The sequence below is a fragment of the Mauremys reevesii genome, linkage group 8 (assembly GCF_016161935.1).
Source record: "Mauremys reevesii isolate NIE-2019 linkage group 8, ASM1616193v1, whole genome shotgun sequence".
Taxonomy (NCBI): Eukaryota; Metazoa; Chordata; order Testudines; family Geoemydidae; genus Mauremys; species Mauremys reevesii.
Window position 1 is genome coordinate 79,811,206 of NC_052630.1, and position 18,746 is coordinate 79,829,951.

Here is an 18,746-nt window from a genome sequence, read left to right on the forward strand (position 1 = left end):
GGAAATGGAGGGTGACAGATGATTCTGATGAATGGGCTCATCTGCAGCTTTCACTCCCAGTGATTGTTCCTCCAGATAAGGACTGCAGGACTGGGCACTAGAGGGCAATACAAATTCTAAAAAGTGCAATTTATATTTCTATATTACTGAAAAAAATTAGGGCTTGTCTACACGGTGCGGTAACATGCACTATATGGGGGTGATTTCTAAAGTGCAGCATTATGTTAAAGTGCACCAGGGAACACTTAGTGCACACCAGCAGGGTCTACAAGGACCAATTAATGAGCAACGCGTTAATGTGTTTTAGAAATTATACCTCTATAGGTGCATTACTCCACCCTGTAGACAAGACTCTATATCTTACACTTATGAACACAACAAATACTTTTGGTTTGTAAAGGTGCTCTAAGTCTTACCTTATCATATGACTCTGTTTTTACACTTAAATACTCAGGTTTTGGCAGCCAATGCAGAGGAATTATAATTTTTACAGCCTTGAAAAAAAATCTCTGTTTTGTAGCAGTGAACAAGTAAGTAGAAGCCTCTTTGACCATGTCCTGGTAGGGAAAGAAAAGAAATGCCTTATGAATTAAGAATTGAATGGTAGAGGCAATGAGTAGTTTAGCCTTGCCGGGAAACAAGGGTACATAAAGTAACATTAAATATGTGAAGACATAGAAAGAAACCAACCTTGGCCAAGGGAAAGGCTGGGACAGATTATTTCCCTCATGGAGCAAGGAGAGACCAAATTGTAACTCTGAGAGACTCTGGATTGCTCCTAGGGGAGTAGAAATATAACCACCCCTTGCTCAGGGCTTATGATAAAAACCACAATCTATCCCTGAAAATAAAACCTGACAGAGAACCTTCCAGACATGGCATTTCCTCAAAAAATTTACATGGGCCTGAGATGAAGGATGGTTGGGGCCTGCATCAGTCTTTTTCATTGATTGCTAAAGTGCACTGTGGTGCTTGATGAATCAAATAAAATGATAAATAGTAAGTAATAACCTGTGGTTTCCTTTTTCTTCTCCCTGGGATTCCTCCTTTCTTTGCTCCACTTCTATAGGATTGTACCTTTTCCCTGCCTCTACAGTTGGCACTACTTTGTCACTATTTTTCTGTTCCCCTCCTCCTTGCTCCTTCCCCTCCTCTCCTGAGTAGTTTTGGGGTCACTAGTTAATGGCTATGCCTGCTTCAGTTTATTGTTCTCTTTACAGCAACTAGTATCAGAGGGGTAGCAGCAACTGAATGCTCAATGACCAAATCATGTAGTAGGTAATAATTGGAGATATACCAATCTCCTAGAACTGGAAAGGACCTTGAAAGGTCATCTAGTCCAGCCCCCTGCCTTCACTAGCAGGACCAATTTTTGCCCCAGATCCCTAAGTGGCCCCCTCAAGGATTGAACTCACAACCCTGGGTTTAGCAGGCCAATGCTCAAACCACTGAACTATCCCTCCCCCATTGTGAAGATGGAGCAAAGATTTACATGGTGACACTGAGAAATGAAAGGCTAACTAAAACCAAAACTATCACTATATACACCACGGGTTTTAAGAACACAGTGAATATCTGCAAGGACAGGGGAAAGGAGGGATAAAAGCAGATGGCAAACATTGTAATGGAGGTACAGTAAAGGGTAATTAAATAGCCATGTTCCGGAGATTCTCTAGTCTAAAATACTCATGTTTTGGAAAGAAGGTGATACACAGAATCAGCCTGGCCCTGAGCCATAGTAGTCCTGTTAAACTTCAAGAGATTAGTACACTCATTTCATTAACACCAGCACTTAAGAAGAAAAATTCAAGCTAAGAACAAATTTGGTAATAATGGATTTGATCTAACTCCCATGAAAATCAAAAGGGAAAACCTTGCATTGACATTAATCAGGGCTGGAACTGGTCTTTTAAGATTACTGCTAATCTAGAGGTAGAAATAACCAAGAAGTCTGAATGTCACTGAAGGACATTACATATACCAAAGTTCTTACCTGTATGTTTCTTATGATATTGTCATCTTCTGGTAGCTCAGGGTTAATTGCAATAACAATATCCTCATAGCCACCATTTTTCAGCTGTACCATAGAACCTCTCACTACAAGTAGCAGAAATAAAAGAGTCAAGCTCTTGAACACCCTCATTGTCCCTTTCTCCACAATTTTTGTTATAAACATGGTGGCACAGCTATTTATACAATTGCTTATTTACACAAAAGTATCTGTACATTTTATGGCAAGTATATACAGATCCGTTGTGTAAATTCAGATTGCATAACTGTGGTCAATCTGATGGTGTCAGGTAACATACTAATATGTGGAAATTCTTGACAACTGTAATAATCTGAACTGTATTTCCTTATCCAATTGATGCATCTTGAAGTGACCCATTCATGTTGTCATGAATATATTATAAATATTTGGTAAAACATGTAAAATACAGTATCGCAAATAGTCAACTGGTAAACACGGCACTTCGGGACTTGTATGAGAAAACTCTGATCAGTACAACAGCTATGTACTACTGAATGGGACAAATGCAGATTGAGTGGCAAACACAGATTAGTGCTAATCTATGTGATTTGAGAGAGAAATTCTATATGGAATGTATCAGAGGACCTATTAGTTTTCATTAGATGCTTTAAAAAGTACTGTAGAAATTTGTCATACCTGCCCAATATTTGAAATCTATTAATTCAATTAATGAGAAAGATAAAGGTTAATGGAAGGTCAGAAATGATACTATATAAATAAAATAGGGACAATTGGTATGTACTGTATGTAACTTTACATTCTAATATGTGTAATTTAAATTGCTTTGTAGAGAGAACACTTCCACTCGGCTTAGCTGTTTTACTTCAACAGTGCATATAACTGCAGTCACAATTCACAGATGCATCAATTTTAAAGCCAAAAGGGACTATCAGATCATCTAGTCTGACCTTCTGTATAGTACAGGCAATGGGATTTTATGACTAAAACATGTGTTCCAGAAAGGCCCAGTCCCGATCTGAAGACTTTGCCTGATGGAGAATCCACCACTTCCCTTGGCAGTTTGTTCCCATGATTTATCACTCACACTAGAGCTAGCAGTAAGATGTCTTAATCTATTTAATGTGTGCTCTATTGATAATGTATAGTGCACATATTTAATCAGACATGCAAACACCATACAAAATGTAAGTATATTACATCTACACAGTTGTCTTTATCTACCAAACTTGGAATCATCAAAAAATGAAATCTAGTTTGTTTGACAAGGCCCATTTTCCATGAAATCACAGCAATTTGCATTCATTATATTCCCAACATTTAATTCTTTATTGATTGAATCTCACATAAGCTTTTCCATTAATTTGCCGGGGAGCCATGTTAGACTAACTGGCCTTATAATTAAGGCTGTGAGTTTGTCACAGAAGTCACAGATTCCATGGGTTTCAGGGACCTCCGTGATTTCTGCAGCGGCCAGTGTGATTTGACCCAGGGGCCCCTGAGCAGCTCAGGCACTCCCTGAGCCGGCTGCGCCAGGAAACTGAGCAGAGTCTTGTATGCAGCTGTTTATTATTTTTCCATAGGTCTGTATATCTCTTGTGATTGTTTAAAAGTGCTTCTGTAAAGTCTGTGTGTCCCTTGTTTTAACTGTCATGAAATCCCTGAAGGGTAAAACAATCATTCTGAGTAACCACGAGGGTGAATCACTGAAGGTTATTACTGACAGATTTATGAAAGTGCCATATGCCAGAAAATATAAGAAATGCCCTTTCATAAAATTGTTGCAAAAAGCATAAAGTATAAAAGCATAAAGAAAATTCATTTCATGAAACTCTTCCACACAGACTAATGAAATCCTTACACCATGCATAATACAATTTCATTTCAGCATTTTAGCTCCTAAGTTCAAACTAGGAGCATAAGGCATCCCTGGGGGCCCCGATGATTTGCTGCAGTCTGTTGAGGCAGCCTTTCTGGCTGTTCATAACATTCTGAAAGTCTCTGCACCTCTGCCTGAGAGCCATCAGTAAGACTTTATCCCTTGCGCTCACAGATGTGGTGCAAAATACAGTGAGCAGTTATCGCATGTGGCAGATATTGCTCAGCAGCCTCAAACTTTATCATCGAGCCATCTCCATCTCCCTTTCAGCCTTCACATACATACTCCTCTGACGTTCTGTGATTGCTCAGGGTACAGGTAACCAGCTCCTTTCTCCCATCCGAGTGTCCAGTAAAAGGCTTCATATGCCAGGGAAGCAGAGAGGGTCTCCCAGAATGACAGTGGGAATCAGAATGCCATTGATACCCATAGTGGGCCTGGAAGGAAAATTTCCTTTTTTTATTGTAGAAAATAGGCCTGAGTTTCTAAAGAGTCTGACATCACGGACCTTTCCAGACCACTCTACATCAAGATTGATGATTCTTCTCCAGTGATCAGCAAATCCTTGGAAGCCCTGGAGAAATGCCCTTTCTGATGATGAACTCTGAGGCCTAGTGTGATGGGCAAAGAATAGGCACATGTTCCCTATCTCTACCCTCAGGCAATGGTATATAAGGAAGGAGCAGAAACTTTTGAGTACTTTGTCACTCACTTCTGCAAGTCTTTGAGCTGAACAGTCACAGTCAATGGCCAGGAAGGAGGTCGTTCAAAAGTGAGATTGTATAGCAAGGTAGCCTGCCTCTTTAAGGAACAGGTCTTGGGCAGCCCTGTTCAATTATCCCCACCGGGCTACATCTGTGCAGAGTGTGGAGCTGAAAAAGAGGAAAACTCAGCAGTTGAGGGCTGGCTTGGGAGGAGAGTGGGGAGGACAAAAAGCTGGTCTGGAGGCTTGAATGCCAAAGCTGGGGTAGTGTGTGAAGACAGAGCCCAACGGGAACCAGCACCTCATGGACTGGATCAGAACTCGGTGGTTGAGAATGAAAGCCCAGCAGCTAAGGGCTGGATGGGAGGAGAGTGAACAGGCTGTTCTGATGTGAGGCAAGAAACTGGCCTTGAGCTAGAAATTGGTTGAGGACTGGAGCCTGCCAGAGGCCGTTGGTAGGAGGGCAGACCTGACCTGGGTACATGTGTTGACCAGAGCCCAGCAGCTGGCTGTTAGATGGTGAGAGAGCTGTTGCTGCTGAGAACCTGCCTGTAAGGAAGGGGGTTGAAGGTGGAGGCGAGTGGACTGAAGGCACTGTTGTGTTGATGTTATATTGGACTGGATTAAAGGAGTCTGTTACCTGGGAAGAGGATGGATGCTTTGAAGTAGTTTGGCCTGGAGGCCAAGTTACCTCTATGGCTGGAGCAGGCTGAAGATCACTGTGGGGAAACTGAGGAAGAGTGCTGCAGTGCTGGGTCTTGAAGGGGTGTTCTGGGATGGTCAGTCTTGTAACAGAGACCATCACTGCTTCTGAGCCATGGACCTATCTGAAGAAGTAGCGATGTCATGGAGAGATATTGCCATGTAACCTCCTTTGACCTGCTGCACAGCCTCACCTACCGATTTCCACAGTCCTACTTCCCTCTCCACTGCAGAGAGAAGTATCTGGCCCTTTTTACAGTAATACAGTTCACCAAGTAGCATTCCAGTAATGGGCGTGCCACCCCCCTCCGAAGCACCACCCTAAACTTAAGAACCTCATTTAGTCCTAGGTAGAAAGTAATTTTATTGCAGCACAGCACACAAAGCCAACTGTACAAAACCTGGTGAGTTCCATTTTCCACTACAGTGGTAGAAGGAAGTATGAGGCTGCAGAGAATTCAGTTGTGGACTCCTGCAAAAAAGGCTTATATTGTTCTTATAAAAACAGATTCAGCTACATCTTATAGCTAATGTAACTGCACTTTAGAAAGAATGAAAATACTTTTACAAAGCCATTTTACAGACAAAGTCAAGACAGATAAATGGCCAACCATAAGCATGCAACTGGCTGTTGTAAGAGGAGGCCCTGAGATATAAATCTTGGTATCAGAGGCCTGGTTTGAGGCCTAAGGCCTGAACTAAGGTAATGGTCAAGACTTTGCTAACATAAAGCAAAGTTAAGCTGTGAGCCAGAGGCAGGCCCTGCTCACAGAAGCTGGCAAAGAAAGGGCTGATGCTGCACAAAGAGACATACCTAAAAGGTACTGCACACCAGATACCAGAACATTCACATACTTGTACATTCCACACAGATAACAAGGAACAGGCTGACCCATCCCAATGACAGGGGCAAAAGGGTAATATGATGGATAGAGTTGTTTTGTTCAAATCAACATGTACAAGGTGAGAGGCGGCACCTTGCTACGTAGAGGGGTTGCACCTCAATACATCAGGAGTGATGTGTAACTTGTTTGTACCTGTGGATAAGAATGCATCCTTGGGGCGGTGTCTTTGTCTGGCCTAGGGGGCAGTGGAAATTCCTGCCACTGACTGAGCTGAGTCCATTGCCACGGGGCACATATTCGTAGTATTTCCTGTAGAGTAAAGTCTAGAGGGAACTATCATTGTGCTTCGTTTGACAATAAACCTGTCCGAAGTGCCTTCGTACCTTACTAGAGTCTGTGGTTATTGGGGGTTCTCGTCGGGTCTGCTGTGTCAGCGATCTGCGCAGAGCTGGGGCAGCACACAGAGGGAACACATGCACGCAACCGATTGATATCAACATTGAACAGAACAGAGCACCACATCGGTAGCATCTGACAACAATAGCATTAGCAAATACGGTAAAAAAAAAGATTCCTAAGCTTAAAATGGTGTGGCTTTCCTTTCCATTCCCCACTTTTCATCTTCCATTCTTTCACCCCACCTCCCCCTTAAGTGTTTTGACCTCCTCCCTTATATCAGTTCTGTGATCTTGTATCTTTCTCTTCTTTCCTCTGGATCCCATCTTCTGGCAGGGGTGAAAGTAACTTAAAGGACTTACTAGTACTCCAGAGTCCTGCGGAGGGGGAGGGGCCTCAACCAGAAGAGGCATGGCCTCTATCGGAAGAGGTGGGGCCTTTAAACCCTGGGGCTTTTAAATCAGGATTTAAAGGGCTCAGGGATTCATCTGAAGCTAGAAGCCGGGCCCTTTAAATCACCCGCCAGAGCTACCAGCTGCAGAGGCGGCTGGGAGCCCTGGGGTTTGGGCAGGGGTGAAAGTAATTTACATTTCTTACCCAATGGTCCAATCGCAAGCAACCACCTCTCCTAAGTACTTCAAGGATCTCTACCATTGCATGACATAGATAGAGAAAATAAAGCTACTATTACTACTACCAGTACTGTCTGTAATAAAACTTTACTATTGGAATAAACCTGAAAAAGTGAAAATTCACTGTCACATTTTTTTGCGTGTCTTCCCTCCTCCAGCCAGGCTGCTGACACTAGGCTCCGTGCCTTCTCCCTGCCTGGCACTGAGCAGCAGCTGCAGGGGCTTCCCTCTAGCTTGCAGCAGGGAGACTGGCCGAGGGAGGGAGAAGCCTGCCTCCTGCATAACAGTTTAAACTCAGCTGTTCCCTGCACGGTTCAGTAACATTTCAAAGAGGATCTGCAAGCAGTTTGGACATCACAGTCATGATCCTCTGCTGGGGAGGGAATTGGATAGATTTGAACTTGGAAATGGTTCCTGATTTTGATTGTGTTTTTTGTGTATAGGAGATCCCTTCATCATGGGGGCAGAAAAGAACTGCCCCTGCCATGGTCACACACACCCCCCAACAACAACAACAACTGGGACTGAAATTAACAAGGATGCCAGAAACGGCTCCTAACCCTGGGGGTTGAACTGCGCAGGGAACAGCTGAGTTTAAACTGTTCTTATGCAGGCAGCAGCAGCAGGCATCTCTGCCAGTGTCCCTACTGCAAGCTAGAGCCTAGAGGAGAACCCCTGCTGGCAGGGCCGGCTCCAGGGGTTTTGCTGCCCCAAGCAGAGGAAAAAAAAAAAGCCGCGATCACGATCTGCGGCAATTCAGCGGGAGGTCCTTCGCTCCGAACGGGAGTGAGGGACCCTCCGCCGAATTGCCGCTGAATACTTGAAAGTGCCGCCCCGCTCTGGAGTTGCTGCCCCAAGCACCTGCTTGATAAGCTGGTGCCTGGAGCCGGCCCTGCCTGCTGGGCGGAGGGCAGGAATGCAGAACCTTGTCTGCAGCCTGGCTGGAGGAGGGGAAGGGGGAGGGAGAAGATGAGAAACCAATGTGACAGTGAGTTTTCCCTTCCACCTGCTTTTATTAGCTCTGGATTTAAGCTGTGCAGCCAAATGCTTGTATTTGTTGTGTATATTAGTATTGGAGAGATCCCCTCCTCCCGGGGGCAGAAAAGGACTGCCCCTGCCATGGTCAAACACACTCGACCCCCGACCCCCAGCTACTGTGAGTGAAATTAACAAGGATGCCAGAAACCGCTCCTAACCCCAGGGGCTGAACCGCTCAGGGAACAGCTGAGTTTAAACTATTCTTATGCAGGGGGCAGGCTTCTCCCTCCCTCAGCCAGTCTCCTTTTCTTACCAGTCCTCCGTACCGGCCCGTACCGGCTTACTTTCACCTCTGTCTTCCGGTGTCTCTGGTATTTCCCCCATCTCTTCCCTACCCAACACAATCAGACTGGCTCACAGCAATAATATGAAATCATATGCGAGGCACTTGACCCCAGCCTGGCAAAGTTATTAAAATAATCCTCCTCATTGTGTTTAATGGAGCTTTTCTCTTTAAATCATGCACACGAAAGCCTCAGCCCTCCACTAGAGGTGTTCACTGGGCTGCCTCTGTCTGAAAGCCAGCAGCTACTGTCATCATGATGGTGTTTGCACCAAGAAAAGAAGGAAGCTTAGCACAACTAGCCCCACTCCCACCCCACTGTGATGGAAGCAGGTTGAGCGAGGAGCAGGGAGGAAAAGCTGTGTTGAGGCACTGCTTAATCAAGCCACAGAGCGAAAGGGAAACTCTCCTGGGTGCCCCACCCCAATAATAGGGAGCGTGCTGGACTGGGGAAAAATACCCAGTCTCTGTGGCTTGTTGTGGGGGATGCCCAGCAGTATCCCTGGCAGCAGGGTGGGAGCAAGGATGAAAACAGCTCCCTTGGCCTTTACATTTCTCACCCTTCCAGGTCTCCCCTCATTTAACCCTTCCCCGTTTCTTCTCTTAACTGCTTACTCTTTTCCCTATTTCCCTCTTCTCCTTCAGAGTTACTCAGAATCCCATTTTTTCTCTTCTTCCCCACTCATCCTACCTGCAAGTGCAGTAAAAGTTGGGGAATTCTTCAAGTCTTCCTGAGCTAGGGTTGGATTCCCAGTTGTTCAAAGTGTCCGTCAGCCTTCTCTTAACCTACAACTCCATGGAGAACAGATCTTCAGGGGCACCAGCCCCTCCTCTGGCTGCCCCATGTCCTGTATGCTCCTGATTTTCTCTCTCTCCATTCCAGCTGAGCTCTTTTATTCCAGACTCCTTCTCTGCTCTTGTCCAATTCATCTTTTCCTCCTCATTTCTCCACTTGTTTTCTTTCCTTCCCATCACCTCCTTTCAGGTCCCTTTTCCACCCTTGCTGCTCCTCTGCTCCTCTTCCCATCTGCATTAGCCCAAAAGTGTTCAAAGCACCAAATGAAACTCCCTCTTTTAGACTCATAGAGTGTAAGGCCAGAAGAGACCATAATGATCATCTAGTCTGACTTCCTGCATATTGCAGGCCACAGAACCTAACCCACCCACTCCTGTAATAGACCCCTAACCTCTGGCTGAGTTACAGAAGTCCTCAAATCATGGTTGAAAGACTTGAAATTACAGAGAATTCACCATTTACACTAGTTCAGAACAGCCCCTGCTCCTGCCCCCTGCTGCAGATGATAGGAAATACCCCGGGCGGGGAGGGGTGTTCACCTATCTGACCTGAGGGGAAATTCCTTCCTGACCCCAATTATGGTGATCAGTTGGACCAGGGGTGATGGATTCTGCCTAGATGGAGGGTGGGGGGCATAAGACCAGGCCCCCTTTGTGACCCACCCCTCCTCTTCCCCCTGAGGCCCCACCCCTTGGCTAAGCTGGAGCCAGCGTGGACGAGCCCGAGAGCAGCCCTCAGCTCCCCATGTCAGAGCCAGGCCATGGCAAGAGCTGCCCAGGCAGCTATATGAAGCCGTGGAACCTCCACCTGCCCTGGGTGGGGGGCCCAGGGACATGGGCTGAGGGCTGCTCTCAACCCCCACCCGCAGGCCAGCAGAGGGTCCAAGGCTCCCCATAGCTGCCTGGGCTCAAGGCTCAGGGGGAAAAGGAGGGGCAAGGGGCTGAGCCTATGGCAAAAAGTGGATGAGCCAGGGCCCCTTGGCCCCCCCATTCCAGCGCCCCTGAGTTGGACCGAGTATTTGGGAAGACCTACCAACTAGACACCCGGGAAAGAATTCTCTGAATTCTCCCCATCTAGTGTCCCATCACCAGGGATAGTTACTGCTAGCAGTCGCAGATCAGCTACATGCCATTGATAGGCAGTCCCATCCTACCATCTCCTCCATAAACTTATCAAGCTCAGTTTTTAAGCCAATTAGGTTTTTTGCCCCCTTTACTCCCCTTGGAAGGCTGTTCCAAAATTTCACTCCTCTGATGGTCAGAAATCTTTGTCTAATTTCAAACCTAAACTTGTTGGACAGTTTACATCCATTTGTTCCTTTATCCACACTGGTGCTTAACTTAAATTCCTCTCACTAACTGGTTTTTATCCCTTTGATGTATTTATAGAGAGCAATCACGTATCCCCTCAGCCTTCTTTTGGTTAGGCTAAAAATGCTTGTCTTGTTTAGTGCTTTTTTAAATGTAGTTCAGACCGGGCTTGTCAGCAGAGAGCCAGTCTACTCCCACTTCAACAAAACAAGAAACAAAAGTAAAAATTCTGTGGGAGAACAGTATCTGCTACCTCTGATTTACATGCTGAATCAGTTCTGCCTCTGCAAACACCTGACTCTGAGGGTGTGTCTTCACTGACAAAAAAAGGGTATGGTTTAAAACAGGATAACTTATGCGTGTTAGCGATCCCACTGTAAAAACATAGCGGAGGCAAAGCTCTTTAGTTTTACTGTGGGTGAGTTACTCTACCCAGAGGTGGGGTAAAGTGCTTACCTTGTGGTAAATGCTATAGGATAGGACAGAGAGAGAACTCTTCCACATTTGTTATCTCCTCAGAAAAACCAAACTTTTAAAGGTGCAGCAGATAGAAAACAAAATCACATTAGTGGCATACCAACATACCCCATGCTTCAGAGCCACTGACTAATCAAATGGCTAACGACAATGGAGTTTCACTAGATTTAAATTTGGCCAATTGTTTTCAGTTGTAGTAGGATGAGCGGTGGATTTGGCTTAGTATGTGAAAAGCTACATTCTTTACATTTGTTTGATGATGCCAAGAACAAGCAGACCAATACTCTGTAACATTTACGTTTTTTGAAAACATGTTCAAATCTTCTCCAAATTAACACCCTCAAATTTTATGCATGCACAAAGCACAAGTTTCTTTATGAACAGTGGGTAAAAAACAGATTTACAAGCACAAATGCTACTTGTGGTAAAACTTCACTTTTTATATGTACAACAGTTTTTATGCAAAATACTGGGCACGAATGTAGAGGCTGCCTTGAAATCCCTTTGACGTTTTAGGAGCAGTATTATGGTAATGTACGTACAGTGATACAGTTAATAGCTCATTGTTTGCATTATAAACCTCAATTTCTAGTAGAAATGGGCAAAAGAGGTGGTGTGTGGACTAGGTTTAAGTTATCGTTTGAGATCAGACTGCCTCATGTCTAACTTTGAGGTTCAATGGTTCCAAACTCTTGCAAGTATTTTTATGAGAGTTTGACTCTAAATGGCTGAAAACAGATTTGCAACTGCATTTTCTCAGTGAACAAGCTCCTTGGGTTGCAGCATTCCTTGGAAACTTCTTTCACTCATGCACTTTAGTCCCCGCTAAACATGGTACTTTCCTGGTTCACTGAGAGCAATCAGGCAAGGACCAGCATGAAGCTCCTTCCTGCCACAGCACATCCTCCAAATGGGTGCACTTCTAAACAACTGCGCCCTCCGGATACCATGACATGCATGAGAACTGAATAATAAAAACGTTCACCATACAGGCAGCTGCAGGAAACCTCACTGTACGTCTTCTTTTGCATATAGATTTAAGACATTGAATGAATAATTTAATTACATTTTTTTCATCATACTGTATATATAAAAATATGTAATCAAGTGGCATAAAGCTTTAAGTGGCATAAGTTTAGGGTGTATATATGCAGTACGTACAATGCAGTGTACATGCAATATGATACTACTAAATCACAGCAGTTTCATATAGTTCTGCATTATGGCTTTACAATTGTTTTTATATACCCTTTTCTGTACTAGTGCAATTATTTTATGTAGCTTTTGAAAAAACAATCGAAACAGCTACTAGAAAAATAAGTAGACATCATCCAAACTTTCACCTTAAGTCACAGTAGAGTTGTTGCCGTTTCTGTGTTAACCACTTTCTTCCTTTTCTTTAAAGCACATATGGTTACACTTGTAATAAGGCAAATTGCTGTTATTAACCCAAATCCTAGCAACACTATCCTTGAAATACTGTACTCAGTATTACCAGTGAGATAATCCATTGGGGGAACAAACTTCACTGCTTGTGCAATATTGGATACATCAGAGTGCAGGGAGGCTTTATCAATGACACGTACAGCCACATAGATGATGGTGACATTTTCTGTTGCAAAAGCTTCTGGTTTAAATACAAATATTTCTTTGTACCCAGCATGCTGAGGTGTCAAATCAGAAGTATTCACTAGCATAGTTTTATCAAAGTTGTCTCTTAGTTCCAGAGGACTTTCACTTGTTCTTATTTCATAACTTGCAGCTGAAAATGGAAATATGTCAACATAGTTTATACAGCATGTATTTAACCCTGTAATTGAAACTGTTGATCTGTTCCTTTAGAAGCAGTCAAATTGTTAGCAGCATAAGTTACCCAATTCAACCATCTGAACAGTGAAGGTTGCATGCTGGACAGACCCCATAACAGAACACTTGCTCTGCTAACTTGAGGGAGACTTGAGGAAACACTTGTGAACTTGAAATCTCACTGAAAACAAAGATTCACGACATTGAATTTAATAGCCAGAATGGGATAATTCTGTCCTCACCCAAAGCCTCGCAGCCCTACCAACTTCACTCAATTCAGCCTAGAATGAAGTAGTAAAATTATTGAGTCAAAGGCTTTCACTCTTCACTCCACTCTCTCCCTTCACATTTGGAGACCACATGGCTCCCTTCTGTGATTGTTCAGAAAGCAATACCACAATATTATGGAGGTAAAGCCTTCCATCACAATTGCAAGCACCACTTTTGCAATTCTTTTAAAACCCATTGGCCTAATCAGTCCAAAATCATCCCAAAACCTGGAGTGAAATTCTGGCCCCATTGAAGTTAATGGCAAAACTCCTATTGACTTCAATAGGATCAAATTCCCCCAAAATCTTGTGTATGCTGTGTTTCATGCTGAGTGACAGGAATGGCACATATAGGTCATTTATGGGTAGCATACTGGTTCATAATGACTTTTTTTTTCATACCAACACCATAGAAATAGTGGATAAAAATTTCAGAAAGTTTCTTCACCTGCTCTCATGCTTCAGAAGCATATTGGTTTGCACAGGCAAAACCTGTACTGACACTTAAAAAAAGGTGTCTTTTCTCTGTACAAAATGGTTGTGGTTGCAAGTTTTTGTGACACAGTTAAGCGGAACCAGTGAAAATTTGTTTCAGCCACAGCAATTCCATTGCAATCAGATGACAAGTGACAAACCATCAAACATACCTTGCCCCTGGTCAAGATCATCCCCTGATGCTGTCCATGACAAAATAATCACATCGTTGGCTGTTCTGGCATGAAGATCAATAATTTTACATGGTGGAAAGACATCAGTATGGGGTCTAGTAGGAACTGCAGACATTATGAAGGAGCCTCCTGAAGCTGTTCTGCTGAAGCCACCTACTCTGGTTTGAATATCTTCATTACTGATCACTGAGGGTCTTGGTGGGTTCATCTGGATCTTACCTACAGCCACATACACAAACAAAATTAACATAAAACCTCACCCACAACTGGACTTGTCTCAACATTTTCACATTACGGAGCTCTGAAGATATAATGACCCCAATTCTGATCTCACTTATACAGTTGTAAATCAGGAATAACTCCACTGAACTCAAGTATCAGAGGGGTAGCTGTGTTAGTCTGTAGCTACAAAAACAATGAGGAGTCCGGTGACACTTAAAGACAGATTTATTTGGGCATAAACTTTCGTGGGTAAAAAAACAACTTCTTCCTGCATCTGAAGAAGTGTGTTTTTTACCCATGAAAGCTTATGCCCAAATAAATCTGTTAGTCTTTAAGGTGCCACCGGACTCCGTGTTGTTTCCATTGAACTCAGTGGTGTTGGGAGACCAGAATCACTCCATAGTATGTTCTCTGTATCTTCAAGAATACTGAATTAATGAGAATGAAAATAATACCTAAGTGAAGTAGTTGGGACTCAGCATAAAATGTTACGTGTTTGACATTTGCTAAACCTTTATAACAATTCTGAATGTAAGATGATTGATTATGATTTTCCAGTGCCATTGGGGTACATGGCATTTTACAGATGTAGAGGCAGGAGAACTTCCAACATCCGTGTGGATTTATTCCTTCTAAGGTGCCATCTACATTACAAAAGTAGTGTTCTAAGAAATAATGATTTTAAAACTTACTTTAAACACGGTTTTAGCTACCATTTTTTTGTTCCTGTGTAGAAAGGGCAGAATTTAGTTAAAACAATTGCTGAAAAGCATCCAAAACTAATATCATCCAGCTGGGCAGATCCTTATACTTATGAAGATCTCTTAGCAAGGATGTCAATGCTCCAATGCCCTTTATCAGTGTTTGAGAGAATGTGATGCCGTTATTTATTACAGTGTATCTACAACGGAGTTTGTTTTACATGCCTCACTCCGCATTACTCCATCTTACCATTTTCTATGTAACCGGGTATATACATAGAATGACTCCATAGCACTGTGGGGTGTGGTCTGACAGTCTTGTTAGCTTGTTGAACACGTACTTTCAAGTTGTATCTGCCATTTTCAGAGAAAGAATAGATGTACCTGGAATAGACACCATCATTCTTGACAACATCTGACCCTAGACATAAAAAACAGAATTAGCACGAAGAAATTTCTGCATTAGTTAGTTCTTCATTGTTAGAAGGAAACTCAAAGGCGGGGATGGAGGCAAATTCTGCTCTGACTTATAGCCCATGCAACTCCATTGACTTTGGTGCTGTACAAAATCAGAGAATTATTTTGCCCAGGCTGTTTATAAAGTGACCAAGAGAATGCAATCGGGAACTAGAACGTTTGCTTATCACCCTGAGGGATACTGACTGAGGGAGCAGCTGATTTCTCAGCATGGGAGAGTTAAGGGATTTTCATCTCCTGGGCCTATTGCTTCCCACCACAGATGATCATACAACTATATCATTAAAGCCAAGTGAGCCAAAGTCAGACCATCGTAAGAAAACGGCCACAGAATCAAACCACAATGCTCAGTTAAAAGACAGCAATGCAAGTATTATGCTTTCAACAGGCAGGCACGGTTGTGCAGTGGGAGGGAGATCCAGGGAGGTCTTTATTAAAATTCTGCCAAAAATTGAAGGGAGGTTGTGAGGCAATTTGTAGTGCCTCCTTTCTCAGTGGTTATGAGAAAGAATAGATTCCTAATTCCCTCATACTTCCTTCCTGTAAGCATATATACACTTGGCAGTTGGTTGCATCATAACATTTTTATGGGAACCTTCGTTAATTATTGGTAGCACATCACCGTTGGCAGGTTATGACTTGATGTGAACTATGAACCAAATAAAACCCTAGTTACAGCCTGTTCTGGAAGGCCTTGCATGCCAGCAAAAGACAGCCCGCAGCACATTTGTTCCCCTGGCTATACACCATTAAAATTGCTGAAGATGCCAAAAAGCCAAATATGAGTATGATTCAGTAGGAAGTGTAGTCACATAAACTGCATATAACAGATGACAAGTCAAGAGCACCATTCACATTAAAATCTTTACTTTTCCTGGGCGCTTCTCACCTATAATCTGTGCTTTCAGAAACTGTTACAGCAGATTCAGCTGCCACACACTGCAGAAGCGAGAAGCTAAGTGTCCTTTTTGAAGCAACAGCAACAGAGGAAGATTTGAGGAGGCTGGGGGCAGGGAAATAAATAAAGGTCCAGAGGAGAAGCTGAAAACACTTAGGTCTCAGTCCTACAAAGGGATTTTCAGGCAGGGGCTCTTATTCCCACATGGAGTCCTAGTGACATCAACTGGATTCTGACTGGGGCCTTAGCTCTAAGGATGACAGCAATGAGTAAATTCAATAAATGGTGCTGTAACTGGGATTAGATTAATCATAGCTGCAAATGCTAAATAATTATACAAAAGAAAACAATGTATAAGTCACCTCCCAATTTACAGAAATGTCAGTCAATAAAATTATGAAGTGATAATTACCAACTGTCTATAGAAAGCCTTTATAATAAGTATGGTGCAGCACAGAGATGCACATTGCTTCGCAAAATACATAGACAAAGACTGATCTGTCAGTGCCTTGCACCTCACATAATCATACATTTGCTTTGCACTGCTTTAAATAATGGGTGTGAATGGTGATGTTTTACACCTAAATCAGAATGGTGATGTTTTACACCACTTCACATAGATACAAACGATTGCACCAGATGCAAGGCACTGGAGAATCAGGCTCAAACTGTTAGCTCCTCAGGGCAAGAAACTTAAGGGCCTGATCCTGCAAAATACTTATTACTAAGAAGTAATGTGTGTTTGGCGTGGTTGGCCCTTAAAGGCTTTATACTACAAGTACAGACACCATCCATGTCCCTCCATTTGAAGGGGAGTAGAAGACTGGGCCCTCACTCAAATACAGTATACACCAGAACTCTGTTAACACTTCAGTGGGACTATTCACATGCTTTTAATTAAGTGCATGCTGAAGTGCTTTGCAGAACAGGGACCTAAACTAGGAGTAATTCCACTAATGTCAGTTGCACTCATGTAAGTGAGATTGAAATCAGGGCCAGTATCTCTCAGCACATTGTTTAAAAATAATACAATGCATTAGCAATTAAGATAGCCCTTTGATTTTATTTTGTAAAATTGCAACATGGCACAAGAGCCTCGTTACCTGCACCATTGTCTAAAAGTTCCAAGATAAGTGGATCTCCAGTCTCTGGTTTGATAACGGCAGTTACATTTGCTCCAAGAATAGGTGAAAGTCCTTGACTGACTTGTGCATAAACAACCATCGATCTAGGGTATTCGTTTCTATCACTACTGACATGAGCTTTCACATTTATTGCAGGTATAGTAGAGTTTGCTGCTCGGGAAGTCACTGTCATAGTTAGAACTTGAGGGGATGGGTGAGTATTCGTGAGAGCGTAGGTCCACTCCCCAACCTGAAAAAACAATATTTTAAAATTAAAGAACGCCCCCTTGATCATGGATTTTAATTTTGGGCCTGATTCTGACATCCTCACTCGTGCTGAGTACCTTACTCTTCCGATAGCCTCATTTAAATCACTGAGTAAATATTACTCTGCGTGACTAAGAGTGACCGAATTTGTCACAGAGTGGGATTTTAAAAAGACTTTCACATGCGAGTTATCTTTACTCATTGAAGTAGTCTCCTTTGGCCTCAATGGATTACTTATATGAAGAAGGGTTTACAGATTCATGCCCTTCAGTGTTATAAAATTCAGCACCTCTAGTCTCATGGAGTCTGAGTGCTCAGAAGAATAATTCGGAAATATATAAATTTTAACAAAAAACTGATGCACTGGATGTCATTGTTTTAACAAATCTTGTTAGCAACTTTAACATGCACTAATTTTGTGAGTGTTTCAAAAGGAATTACACACACTGGATTAGTTCAGTCTTCACATGCCCCTTTTAATCTCTGGAGATCTCTCTCTCCTTTTCCTTTATTCTTGAGCCTTTTAACTTGATTTTTTTTAAATCACAGGTTCTTTTCAATTATGGCTTTGTAAATTTTAACAAATCATTTCAATCCTTTTGGTGCTACATATCAGACATGGAAATAAAAAGGAAGAAAATGGACCCCCTGCATAGCAGTGAGGGGTTGGGGGATGTAGAGGTGAATTCTATTGTAAAGGAAGTAAAAATAAGATGTGTATGAGCTTTAAAGTCTCTTTTAAATCTAAAGAGACCTATTTTTCTGTTCAGTGGGTAAAACAAAAGGTAATGAAATTGCAATGTGACAGAATCATCATATCACACTCTATTTAATTATTCCATATGTGATTACAATTTAAATAATTCATGTTTCACACATTGGTTATGATCAAATGACAAAAGAGAGAAGTTAATTTCTACCTCTGCAATTCCCGGAATCTGGAGACGAGCTACCTGCAACACTGTATTAACCTCAAAGTCCTTATTGGTGTAGTTTTTTCCATTGGGATCAAGGAGAGTGATCCTCGGTGGTTCAGCAGTCTGCCACGTTACTACAAAGAAGGTATCCTTTCCTACTGTACTATCAATAGTCACTGTCCTACTAAACTGCTTATAGCTCTCAGTCCTTTCACCAGCACTTTCAATCTATCAGAGAAAAAAAAAAAACAGAATTACTAGATTAAAAAAAAAAGTGCATTTTGCCCCAGATAAGACCTTCTATTTTACCCTTAAAAATAAAATCTCATGCTTAAATAGGACAAAA

At 42.7% G+C, this 18,746-nt stretch overlaps 2 protein-coding genes across 5 annotated transcripts in view; both read right to left on the minus strand.

Annotated features, from left to right (window-relative positions):
• Window positions 1-2,148, minus strand: part of LOC120370871 (calcium-activated chloride channel regulator 1-like) — a 33,181-nt gene extending 31,033 nt beyond the window's left edge. Inside the window, exons 1-2 of the mRNA XM_039486146.1 lie at window positions 1,994-2,148; window positions 417-557 (exon numbers count right to left, since the gene is read on the minus strand). Of these exons, the coding sequence (XP_039342080.1) occupies window positions 417-557; window positions 1,994-2,143 (291 nt within the window). The 5' untranslated portion in view covers window positions 2,144-2,148. The remainder of the gene's footprint in view (window positions 1-416; window positions 558-1,993) is intronic.
• An 8,774-nt stretch (window positions 2,149-10,922) lies between these two features.
• LOC120369640 (calcium-activated chloride channel regulator 2-like) overlaps window positions 10,923-18,746 on the minus strand; it is a 35,414-nt gene continuing 27,590 nt past the window's right edge. For all 4 annotated transcript variants that reach the window (XM_039483147.1, XM_039483145.1, XM_039483144.1 and 1 more), the window contains 5 exons: window positions 18,404-18,628; window positions 17,196-17,466; window positions 14,968-15,138; window positions 13,774-14,013; window positions 10,923-12,813 (listed from right to left, as the gene is read on the minus strand). In XM_039483147.1, the coding sequence (XP_039339081.1) occupies window positions 12,401-12,813; window positions 13,774-14,013; window positions 14,968-15,138; window positions 17,196-17,466; window positions 18,404-18,628 (1,320 nt within the window). In that variant the 3' untranslated portion in view covers window positions 10,923-12,400. The remainder of the gene's footprint in view (window positions 12,814-13,773; window positions 14,014-14,967; window positions 15,139-17,195; window positions 17,467-18,403; window positions 18,629-18,746) is intronic.